The sequence below is a fragment of the Fukomys damarensis genome, unplaced genomic scaffold, assembly GCF_012274545.1.
Source record: "Fukomys damarensis isolate Sample0158 unplaced genomic scaffold, DMR_v1.0_HiC HiC_scaffold_19, whole genome shotgun sequence".
Classification (NCBI taxonomy): domain Eukaryota; kingdom Metazoa; phylum Chordata; class Mammalia; order Rodentia; family Bathyergidae; genus Fukomys; species Fukomys damarensis.
In genome coordinates this window covers 67,525,095-67,536,448 of record NW_022900931.1, presented here as the reverse complement: position 1 = coordinate 67,536,448, position 11,354 = coordinate 67,525,095, and the positions used below count along the sequence as shown (strand labels likewise).

Below are 11,354 nucleotides of genomic sequence, written 5' to 3'. Positions count from 1 at the left end.
GGGGCAGGGCCTGCAGGTGCCACCGGGAGCCGAGTGCCCGCCGCCGCTGCCGGGCCTGAGCCCACGTTTGCAGGGAGGCTTTAATAAGGCCGAGTGAGGCAAGGGGCACTCTGGCCTACCTTGGTACCTCGGGGGTGGGCGAAGCCCTCCGGGTGGCCTGGATTCCCTTCCGCATATCTGTTACCAGGTCGGTCTGGATGGCGGCTGCCAGCCTGGAACCTGCAGGCTTGAGTCCAGGGCGGCCTCCCCATGCTGGCTGCTCACTCGAGTCTCCCATCCTGTCCAGAACTCCAACGTGGAGAACCTGCCTCCCCACATCATACGCCTGGTGTACAAAGAGGTGACGACACTGACAGCCGACCCTCCGGATGGCATCAAGGTCTTCCCCAACGAGGAGGACCTCACAGACCTGCAGGTCACCATCGAGGGCCCTGGTGAGTGCGGGCATGAGCGGAGGAGGCCACTTCCTGGTTCTTGCAGCTGGCTGTTGGCCACACAAGGCCCCAGACACCCATTACAGGCTGGTCCTGCAGTGTTGGGCATGTGGTGGCTGTGCTCATGGCTGCAGTGAGCCCTGGGAGAACACAGTTGGGATTTTACCGAGGTTTGGGGTGAGGCCGTCAGGGTGGCTCCCCCCCGGAGCCTGAGGATGAGTAGGAAGTTGTGGGAACAGAGTTCCTGACACTGTCAGTGTCAGCAAAGGCTGGGAGGATGGGCCAGGCAATCTGAATCTGTTGGGCAGACACTGGGTGACTGGGGATAGGGCAGGGCACAAGCAAAACCTGATATTATAGGGGACGCAGGTGGGGATAAAGCGATCCTGTTGGCTCATTGTATCTTGAGAGCCGTTGAGGATTCCATTTTGTGCAAACCACATTTCTGTCAGCGCTTGAATTCCTTTGAGGCCAGCTGAGGTGTCCAGGAGCCCAGGGAGGAAGTGATCACTGTAAATCAGTGAGGACCTCCCTGAAGATTTGACAGCTGCAGGTGTCCAGAGCATGGGAAGGCAGCATTCCAGAAAGACAGGCAGGCAGACCTGTGTGCTTTGTAGGAATGAAAATAAGAAAGCAGGCAGTAGATGTTTATCCTAGGCCACTTTTAGGCCCTTGGGGAGAAGGCTCATGTTACATAGGGGTGTGATGGTGCCCTACAGTGTTCTCCCAGAGCTGGAGGTCAGGTGAGAAGCCAGACACCAAATTGCTATGGGATTCAGGGGAGGACCTGGGGCAGCTGCCCGGGATGTGGGTCTGGGCGGTGCGGTGGGAAGTAGCATATCCTGGGCAGTCACTTGGGACAGAAGGGGCACCCAGGTCATGGAGATACGGGAGGAGGCCACAGGACATGGCGTCTCTTAAGGAATGAAGGGTAAAGTCTTTGGCCCTTGGAGACCCAGCCCTTGTGCTGTCAGGAACCCCCCAGCCTGTAGGGCACCATAGTGTGCACTATATGCCAAAGCAGAAAGGATCATAGTTTGAGGCCAACCTTAAGAAGGGGGCTGAGGATGTAGCTCGGTGTCTGGTGCAAGGGCTTGGGTTCAGTCCCCTGAACCGCCCAAGATAAAAGGGGGCGGATATGCGGCTGAGTGATGGAGTATTGGTCCAGCATGCCTGGCCTCCAGGTTCAGTGCCCAGTACTGCAAAACATCAGCCAGCCTGGTAGAAGAGGACATGGATGGAGCAGGGCACCTGCCTATGCCACACTGGAGAGGGCGCTGAGGTGCTGTGGGGTGCTGGGAGTCCCAGCCCTCACCTGTCTCTCCTTGCTTCCCTCCAGAGGGGACTCCCTATGCTGGGGGTCTGTTCCGCATGAAACTCCTGCTGGGGAAGGACTTCCCCGCCTCCCCACCCAAGGGCTACTTTCTGACCAAGATCTTCCACCCGAACGTGGGTGCCAATGGCGAGATCTGTGTCAACGTGCTCAAGCGGGACTGGACAGCCGAGCTGGGTATCCGGCACGTGCTGCTGGTGAGTGCCGGCCAGGCCGGGGCGCTGCAGTCTTCTCCACGCGGTGTGGGTGCATGGGGACGGATGTGCACATTCACTGGGGGCCTGGTGTTTCTGCCAGATCATGGAGGGACTGAAGCACAGGAGCCACCCCACTCTCTTCTGCACTGGGCCTGGGCTCCTGGCCCTGCAGTGTGTGGTGGCAGGTAGTGTGGTCAGAGAAGTGTTTTTATTTGAGTACCTTACCAGAGATTTCCCCATAGCTCAGTGGTTTTAATACTAACAAGGTCTGTGCAGCCATCAGGGCTCTCTTCATGCTGGGTTGTTTTGCTGCACTCCTGTCCCTCACCCAGGGCCAATGTGGCCCCAGGGACATTCTGCATTGTCACGAGACCTTGGTTGTCAGCACTGGCGCAGGTGCCACTAGCATCCCCTGCATCCATAGCGCTTGCTGTCCCCCCAGGTGTAGACACCCTGGTGTAGGCCAGATCTCCACGGTCCGCAAAGGCCACTTAAAGCATTTAGATTCCTGGTCCCTCCCCTGCCCTTCCCAGAAGCTTAAAAAATTGTAGTTTTGGTGGGGGCAGTGGGTGGTGCTGGTGTTGGTTTTTGTTTTTTTGTTTGTTTTGGCACTGGGGAACTCCGGACCTTGTGCTTTCAAGGCAGACAGTGGCACGAGAGCTAAATCCCCAGTCCCACTTGTTTTGGTTTTTTGAGATAGTCTCTGTAGTTCAGGCTGGCTTTGAATTTGTGGAGATCCTCCTGCCTCAGCCTCCACCTTAAAAAAATATTTTTTAAAGGAAATTTGTAATGAGCCTGTGGGGCAGAGGGGAGCTGGGATTTCCCCACCCGGGGTAGTAGATGCTTTGGGATGGTGATAATAGAGAGAAGCCAGGTGTGGTGGCACACATCTGTAATCCATGACTGGGGAGCTGAGGCAGAAGGATGGCACTGAGTTCAAGACTAGCGTGAATTAACAGCAACCTTGTCTCAACAAACAACCAAAGAATCAGGGCTAACTCTGCACCTCACAACAGCCAGGAGCACTGTCACTGTTGCCTGCCTCAGGCCAGGCTGCTTGGGCCCCACCCTTGCGTGTGTGTGAAGGGGCACCGTGCATGGGGACTGTGTGTGCCGCCCGGGCCCTGCCTCCGACCTCTGCTGTCCCTCGTGCCCAAAGACTGCCGACGTCTTCTCTCCTGTGCAGTGCCTCTGGGGTACAGCTCAGCCCTGCTGGGCTTGGATTAGGGGTGCCTGTCACAGCTGAGGGCTGGAACCCTAGCTCCGAAGACGGCTTGCCGTGGTCAGTGTCGGTTCCTGGACCATGTGGCGGACGGGCTGACCTGGGCTCCCTCTCCTTCCCTCGCTCCGCAGACCATCAAGTGCCTGCTGATCCACCCCAACCCCGAGTCCGCGCTCAACGAGGAGGCTGGCCGGCTGCTGCTGGAGAACTACGAGGAGTATGCGGCACGCGCACGCCTCCTCACCGAGATCCACGGTGGTGCCAGCGGGCCCAGTGCCAGGGTCCCTACCGGGGGTGCCGCCGCAGCCTCCTCTGCTGCCCCCGCCACCCCTGGGGTTCCGGGTGGGGCCGAGGGCCCCATGGCCAAGAAGCACGCAGGGGAGCGCGACAAGAAGCTGGCAGCCAAGAAAAAGACGGACAAGAAGCGGGCACTGCGGCGGCTGTAGGGCTCTCTGTGGCCTCTGCCCTCCCTTATCTCTTAAGTTATTTAAATTATGGTTGGGTGGGCTAGGGGGCACTGGGGTCTGGATTTGGTTTTCTAAATAAAGTTGGAAAAACAGCATGTGACTGGCAGGTGCCCAGCGAGAACAGGACAGCCTGTCCTTGGGCATGGGGCGATCACGCCATCTTGGGAGGGCCTCCCTGTGTGAAGGGGGTGCAGCCTGGGGTAATGCCCACAGTCCTGTCCCCTGCATCAGCTGGTCCCAGCACCAGCCTCTGGTTTTGACAGTTTAAATCCAGTCCTCAGCACCCCAAACCCAGGGCTTCAGCTGCTACCGCCTGAGCTTCTGTTGCAGAGCTGATCAGACCTTCGGGCAGAGGGGCGCCTGTGCCTACTAGCCTCCCTACCCCAGTGGCTGCTGCTGGCTGCTCATCCAGGGTTAGGGGAGATCCTTGATGAGCCCGCCCCAGATCCAGGGGACCCATCACAGCAGTGTGGCCTCCCCTAACAGGTATATCGGATGTGTACTCCAGGGTGGTTTACACCCTGACTGGCCTGTAGGTGAGCAGGAGCCTAGAAGGCTCCTTTGCCCTGGAAAGCTTGGTCTGAAACAGCCTGAGAACCTGAAATGAGCTGGGTGACCCGTTGGGGGCAAAGCAGCCAGACCTATACCTCTCATCCTCACCGGGTTAGGGGAGAAGCCAGGCTTCCAGGACATTATGGGATGGCACAGCACTGCCCCTTCTGTGGAGCAGTGCCAGGCACTCAGGCCTGGTGCCACGAGCAGCCAGCACTGCCAGACCCCGGGTCCCTGCCCTCTGGGTCGCGTGGGGGGAGCATCCTTTGTGCCCAGCAGCTTCAGGACAGGACTACAGGGGACTGGAACTGAGGCAGCCACAGGGCCAACTGTAGGGCTGGGAGCTCCCTGGGGTGCTGCCGCTGCTCACTCCTGGCAGCCTTCCTCTCCTGCTTCCCTTGTCTTTAGACCAGGTCTTCCTATGTAGACTGGCTTTGAACTCACTATGTGGCCCAGGCTGGCCTTGAACCTGGCAGTGGTCCTGCGTCAGCCACCATGGCACTGTGATCATGGGCTGTACCACCACGCCTGACTTCACTGCAAAGCCAAAGGTGATCCACAGAGCCCCCTGCTGAGAGGCCCCTGCTGGCGTCTGGAGAGAACGGGGCTGGAGCCGGAGGAGAGACTCACATCTCGTGTCAGGGTTGTAAGAACAGCTGAGCTGCATGTGCCAACGAGCACTGAGTGTGGACCACATGGCCATCGGGCATGGTGGCACACCCTGTAATCCAGCACTCAGGAGGCTGAGGCAGGAGAATCAGTTAGAAGCTGGGCTAGACTACATAGACTCAGAACAACAAAAAGATAAACTTGAGAATAACTCCAGGGAACAGGAAACACACAAAGTGACACGTAATTGAAGTTGGGTACTGCAGCACATACCTATGGTCCCAGCCACTAGGGAGGCTGAAGCAGAAGGAAGCAGGACTGCAAGTTTGAGGTCAGCCTGCACAAGGCTAAGACCCTATCAAGAAAAGTGCTTGGGCCATAGCTCAGAGCAAGGCCAGGGCAATCCCCAGCCCTGGGGTGGGCCTGTGTCACGGAAGGCAAAGTGGAGCAACCATGCTGAAAACGTCTGCAGACGTGAATGGGACCAGTCCCCAGTGTACAGAGCTGCTCTGAAGCAGACTGGCAGGGCTGGCAAAACCTTAGGACAAGTGCTTCACCCAAGTGAAAATTTATGTGGCTACTAAACACACAGCAGGTGTCCAATGTCCTCAGTAGCTGGAAAAAATTCAAATGTAAACCAGTTGATGCCACTGTCCTTCCATAAAATTAGCAACAATTACAATGTCTGAGCCAGCTGTGGTGGCGCATGTCTGTCATCCCAGCATTGGGGAGGCTGAGGCAGGAGGGTCAGTGTTCAAGGCTAGCCTGGTCTAACAGTGAGACCCTGTCTCAAAAAACCAGCCATCTGCAGTGTGCACAGCACTGTCTGTTGTGTAAAATAAAGAAGAGGTCAGAGGGTATATAAATTCCTTGTATTCAAATAGAATTTCCCCAGAAAAATATACACAAACCTTGTAACATCAGTTGTCCCTGATAAAGGGAACTGGTTGTCAAGGACACCAGAATGAAAACAAGCTTTTATTGTAGAAACCATCTTTAACATTTAAATAGTTATTTTGAACAAGGTCTTACTATGTATCCCAGGCTGGGCTCAAACTTGTCATCCTGCCTCAGCCTCCTGACTGCTGGGATTACAAATGTGCACCGACGTGCACGGCTCGCCCCATTTTGCATGTACAGGAAGGTTGTGATACAGTGCCCTTTGCCAAACCTCCGTACTACACAGAGTCCTGACACCAGTGTGTGTGTCGGGCCGACAGAGCACCTACCCATGACTGCCCACTTTGTGACCCAGACAACAGGGTGCTCTCTGCCCAGTAATCAGCCCCTTGGGAAAGCCAGGCTCCATGTTTGGGAGCATCCCTGGTCCCCAACACTCTGGCTGTGCTGTCACCCACCAAGAATCAGGTGTGACCTGCTGTGGGGACAGAGGAGCAGTGACCAGCACCTGTGCAGGAAGCAGACCCTGGCCGGAGTGCAGGCGGACAAGGTAGGCGGGGTCACTAGCAGGTGGAGGGACTTGGACCCTGGAAGTCCCTTCTGGGATGGCAAGGGTGCTCTAGAACTGGACAGAGGCTGCGGTTGTGCAACTCTATAGATTGACTGAAGTTACTGTGCACACCTGTAATCCCAGCAATTCAGGAGGCTGAGGCGAGTAGCTCAAGTTCAAGGCCAGCCTGAGCAACTAGCCAGACCCTGCTTTAAAGTACTGGATTTCTCATCAAACATGTACTAATACAAATTTTCAAAGTATTGCTTGTGTACTTTATTAAAGGGTGAATTTTGTTAATTCTGTTTAAAATATGTGGCAAGTCTTTTTTTTTTTTGAGACCGGGTCTCATGCAATTCAGGCTGATCTCAATCTCGCAGTGATCCTCTTGCCTCATCCTCCCGAGTTCTGGGATTACAGGCGTGTACATGTGCCACCGTGACTGGTCAGAGCCTTGGTTTAAGCCAATAATCATTCTTCATGGGTGCAAAGGTCACCTGGGGGTGATGCGGGCATCAGCCAGCCCGGGGCCTTAGCTACCTAACAACATAACAATGGGACAAATTCACTTTTGCCTCTGCCTCCAGAATCCAGGCAGGGCCGGCTCTCAGCCTTCAGTGAGGAGCTACACTTGAAGCTGACCATGGACAGGATGAGGGGAAGATGCAGGGGAGGGAGCCCGGTGCTGGGCCTTGCTTATCCTGTGAGCCGGGGGGAAGGGGGGAGCCAGGGGGGTGCCGCGCCTCAGCAGGGTCTGGCCTCAGGACCCCTGGTCAGGATAAGCCTAACCCTCTCCCCAGCTGCAGGGAGGGGCCAGAACCTACCTGCCAGGGTAGCTAGGAGGGACGGGCGGCATGTGCACACGCCACAGGCACCCACGGGTATCTGCCACCCACATCTGGAGACACAGGTGGCCTCTGACTTCCCACAGCAAGGGTGCCAGGTCACGCATTCAGCACCAACAGTGAACTTTAGCTCCCTAGCCGCTTCACATTGGAAAGCAAGCCAGTGTGGTGACTCACATCTCCAATCCCGACATCCAGGAGGCTGAGGCAGGAAGAGCGATGAGACCAGTGTGGGCTATAACCTCAAAAATCCAACAGACGCAGGGTTGGGGAGAGGGGAACCCAGGGATGCTAACTCACACCTTACACACGGCGGCCATGGAAGACCTTGCAGAAGGCTCAGAACCAGAAGAGGCTTTGAGGCCAAAGGCCCAGTAATCTCCAATCCCGACATCCAGGAGGCTGAGGCAGGAAGAGCGATGAGACCAGTGTGGGCTATAACCTCAAAAATCCAACAGACGCAGGGTTGGGGAGAGGGGAACCCAGGGATGCTAACTCACACCTTACACACGGCGGCCATGGAAGACCTTGCAGAAGGCTCAGAACCAGAAGAGGCTTTGAGGCCAAAGGCCCAGTACCGAACATAGCCATTTATCCCAGGTCCTCAACTGCTCATTCCCCAGACAGGGACACACCAGGCAAATACCCACAGGCCACTTGGGGCTCCTTCCTGTGGCCGGCCACCTCAGACCCCAGGTCCCAAACCCTGCCGTGGTACAGGACCCAGGGGTTTTGCAGTCTGGCACTGGGAGCCCCCCCGAAGGTACTGCGTCCCCAAGACTAACATGAACGAGCCAACACAGTTGTGACTGACGTGGCCACAGCCAGCGGAAGCTGGGCTCTTTATTGCTCAGGGGTGGCTCAGGCACTCTTGGTGGGGCGGGTCCGCTTCCGCTTCACCATCACAGGCTTCTGGCTGCGTAGGATGGCACTGGCTCTGCGGATGGCGGCCTGAGAGGGAAGGCAGAGTCTTGGAAGGGGGGCGCAGAGGGTCCCCGGCCCTCCCCTGCCCTGGACCAACCCTCACCATGCGCAGGTCCGGGCGGTACTTGTTCTTGCGGATCATGTGGCGGATGCTGCTGAGGGTGGCGCGCGCGTTCTTGTTGATGGTGGTGCGCACGTAGGAGGTGGCTGGCTTCCGCTGACCTGGTGAGGGGGGACCGTGCTATCAGCCAACTGTCGGGGCCATCCATGACTGCCTCACCTTTCAAGAACCAGGGTGCGCTCAGCCCAACACTCTGTCCCCCCCAGTCACTCAGCCAGCACCCAGGCCACACCTTCCACACTTGGTATATACATCTTGTGCCCGGAAACTGACCAGAACAATAGGAAATAGGACAAAGACTCTTACTTAAGGTCACACGTGTAGCAGAGCTGCTATTCTCAACCTAGGCCACAAAACGCCAGACTACAGCACTTCAGGGGTGATGGGAGAGGCACAGCTAGAGTACTCTGTCCGTGATCAAAAAGCAAACAATTCGTCACGCCCAGCGCAGAGATGCACCCCTGTAACACAGGCGCTCTGGCCGGCTGAAGGATCACCAGACAACTGAATGAGACCCTCACTGACACAGAGAAACATCTAAAAGGGCTCGAGATGCAGCTCCAAGCAAAGGCCTGGGTTCAAATCCCAGCACCCCTCCCCCAACAAGAGCAAGAACAGACATGCAGACAAACATCCTAGAGACGCCCCCGCTTCTCCAGTCACCTTGGGGAGACCCCAAAAGGCCTGTCTGCGCCAGACACCAGTCTATGGAGCTAAGGGCCTCAGGGCACTGTCACAGGCCACAGGAGGACAGGGAGGCTCCTCCTAACCCAGCCTGGCCTCTCCATGTGGGGCAGCCTCTTCCCTGACCGCTATCTTATCAGGTCCCAGGCGGAGAGGTCCACCCTGATCTGAGTTGTTCTAAGGATTTAAATTTTTTTGAGTTTCCGCATGCCTTTCAGACTCGCCTTGACCTCTATATAATCCAGGCCGGCCTCCATCCTCCTGCCTCAGCCTCCACAGTACTGGGCTTACAGTACAAGCCTGCTGTGCTGTGCCACCACACCTAGTCACCTCTTAAGGATTTTAATCTGAAACGGTCAGACAGCTGTAGGACCTAGTTCTGCAGTGCAATCTTCACAACACCTCGTCCGCTGCTCCTTCTCCCATTCTCTCCGCTTTACTGGGGAGGACACAGGTGAGAGGCCCGCCTGGCTCGCAGGGCTCGGTCAGGGAGGCTAGGGCGCCTTCGCAGGTCGCCAGGGAAGGGACGCTCACCAGATCTCCGTTTCATGACCACCACGACCCCCTTGCCGTCGGCCGCCGGCTCCACGCCCACCGTCTTGCGGTGAATCAGCCCGTTGTAGCGAAAGGAATTGCGGGCCTTCAAGTTATTGGGCTCCTGGGAAGAGAGGGGAGGGCGGGAGATGAACCTCAAGATGCCAGAACGAGACCTGGCCCGGTCTCCCCACCCACCCCGCGGGCCGCCGGGGCCGCTCACCGTGCTGTACGTCTGCTTATTTCTCTTGATCAGGAAGCTGGAGCAGTTCCGCACTACCATCCACTGCAGGTGCGCGGACATGGCGGCGGCTGTGGCTGCGGGGGACGGGAAAGTGGAGGGTGTCAGGGGGCAGCAGGGAGGGCGCGGGCGTCCACGCGGGGCAGAGACTGGGGCCGGGTTACCCCGAGGGACCGAGACCTAGGGCGGCGGGCCTAACTCGGGCGGCCGCGAGGGTGGGAATAGGGCCGTGCACGAGGTGCCACAACTTCGGGCGGCGGAATGGGGGGGGGCTGCCAAAGGCGCGTGGAGTTCAACAGAAGCCGGACAGGGGCCAGGGTCCGTGGGCTGAGGGCACAGTAATGGCCATGCGGGGCGCACCGACGTCGCACGCTCACCTCCTTTCGCTGCGGCAGCCGGAGATGGAAAAAGAAATGCCAGGGCGGGGCGCCGCCTTTAATACATCACACGCATTTCCGCTTCCTCTCAGAAGTAGCTAGCCGGGGTTCCCCTCCGCTTCCGCCCAGCCTAGGAGGCGACTCGGCAACATTCGGCTATTTCCGTGGAGCTCTGGTGCCTTAGAACATGTTCCGCTGTTGCCGGCGGTGGAATGCTGCCGTTTCACGCGCCGTTCACAAGTTCTCTGAATTCCTCGGCTAGATCTCCGAATGGGTCCATATCGAGAAGTACCGAGACCTATTTCTCAGTAACGTCGGTCCGGTACTCCTCATCCAACCCTTGGCACTATCCTTAGCACACGATGGGTACTAAATAAGCACTTTTTTTTGAATGAGCGTGTGAACTCATGGGGCCATTTAATGGTAGCCCTAAAGTGCTCAGATACTTCCGGTTTTCTTCGTAAGCTCTCGGCTTTTCCCCGTTCGGACATTTTCGGAATAACCTGGAAAGGCGCCAAGATCAGTCGGCCGCCTAATCCTATTCGCCCTTGTCCAGTTCGGGTCTGTTCGGAAACACTCGGTCCCCATTCGGCCACACGAGGAATCTTTCGGCTAAACCCAGTAGCCCTTGGCAGTTTGGGCTCTCCCCGGTCTTGAACTCTGAAATCAAGTCTGGGGAGAACTAGACAGAACTGTCTGGGCGACTTCACCCCAAGGAGAGCGTGGGGTTTCCCCTGAGGGCGAGTCTTTGGGAGAGGAGCTTTTAAGTGACCCCTCGTGGTTTCTCTTTAAGGGTTCAGCACTAGCTCGCCCGGATTCTTCCCTGCGCCTCCCTGCCTCCGGCCCCGAGGTCCTCCCAGTCACCCCTAAAGCTCCCTGGAAGTGTGTTGTCCGTTGGCAGGGCCATCCAGGGGGTACAGGGACCTCTGGAGACCCCTGTTTAACCAACGGAGTGCCCATGCCGCCTCCGTCGGCGAACCTTTCCCCGCGGTGCTGGAGACTGAGGCAGGACCTTGGCACTAGTGAGATCCCAGCCCTTTTTTATTCTAAGACAGGGTCTCGCTAAGGTCCCCAGGGTACTTGCGATCCTCCTACCTCAGCCTCGCAGACTGCTGGGGTCTCGTGCGTGCACCATCATGTCCACCCCGGCTGATCGTGGTTTCTGGGCTCACCTGCGCCCACCATGGGCCCTGGCTACCTCCTCACGGCATCCTGAAGGCCGTGTGTGTGACCGGGGACCAAACCCAGCGGAGCTATACCAAGACCCACAACTCCAGTCTTCCCAAGTTCCCCAGGTGGGATTTGAACCTGTGACCCTCCTGACTCAGCCGCCCAAAGTGCTGGAATTACACCCTCAAGTTGAA

General features: G+C 57.4%; 2 protein-coding genes across 2 annotated transcripts in view; one reads left to right on the top strand and one right to left on the bottom strand.

The window, feature by feature from the left end:
• Positions 1 to 3,748, top strand: part of Ube2s (ubiquitin conjugating enzyme E2 S) — a 4,672-nt gene extending 924 nt beyond the window's left edge. Inside the window, exons 2-4 of the mRNA XM_010616907.2 lie at positions 287 to 434; positions 1,774 to 1,964; positions 3,318 to 3,748. Of these exons, the coding sequence (XP_010615209.1) occupies positions 287 to 434; positions 1,774 to 1,964; positions 3,318 to 3,632 (654 nt within the window). The 3' untranslated portion in view covers positions 3,633 to 3,748. The remainder of the gene's footprint in view (positions 1 to 286; positions 435 to 1,773; positions 1,965 to 3,317) is intronic.
• A 4,167-nt stretch (positions 3,749 to 7,915) lies between these two features.
• Rpl28 (ribosomal protein L28) lies at positions 7,916 to 10,097 on the bottom strand. The gene is made up of 5 exons (XM_010616909.2): positions 9,991 to 10,097; positions 9,596 to 9,690; positions 9,373 to 9,496; positions 8,137 to 8,255; positions 7,916 to 8,060 (listed from the first exon to the last, which is right to left on the bottom strand). The coding sequence occupies exons 2-5, from the start codon at positions 9,674 to 9,676 to the stop codon at positions 7,971 to 7,973; spliced, it is 414 nt and encodes a 137-aa protein (XP_010615211.1). The 5' UTR covers positions 9,677 to 9,690; positions 9,991 to 10,097; the 3' UTR covers positions 7,916 to 7,970.
• Between the last annotated feature and the right edge of the window lie 1,257 nt (positions 10,098 to 11,354).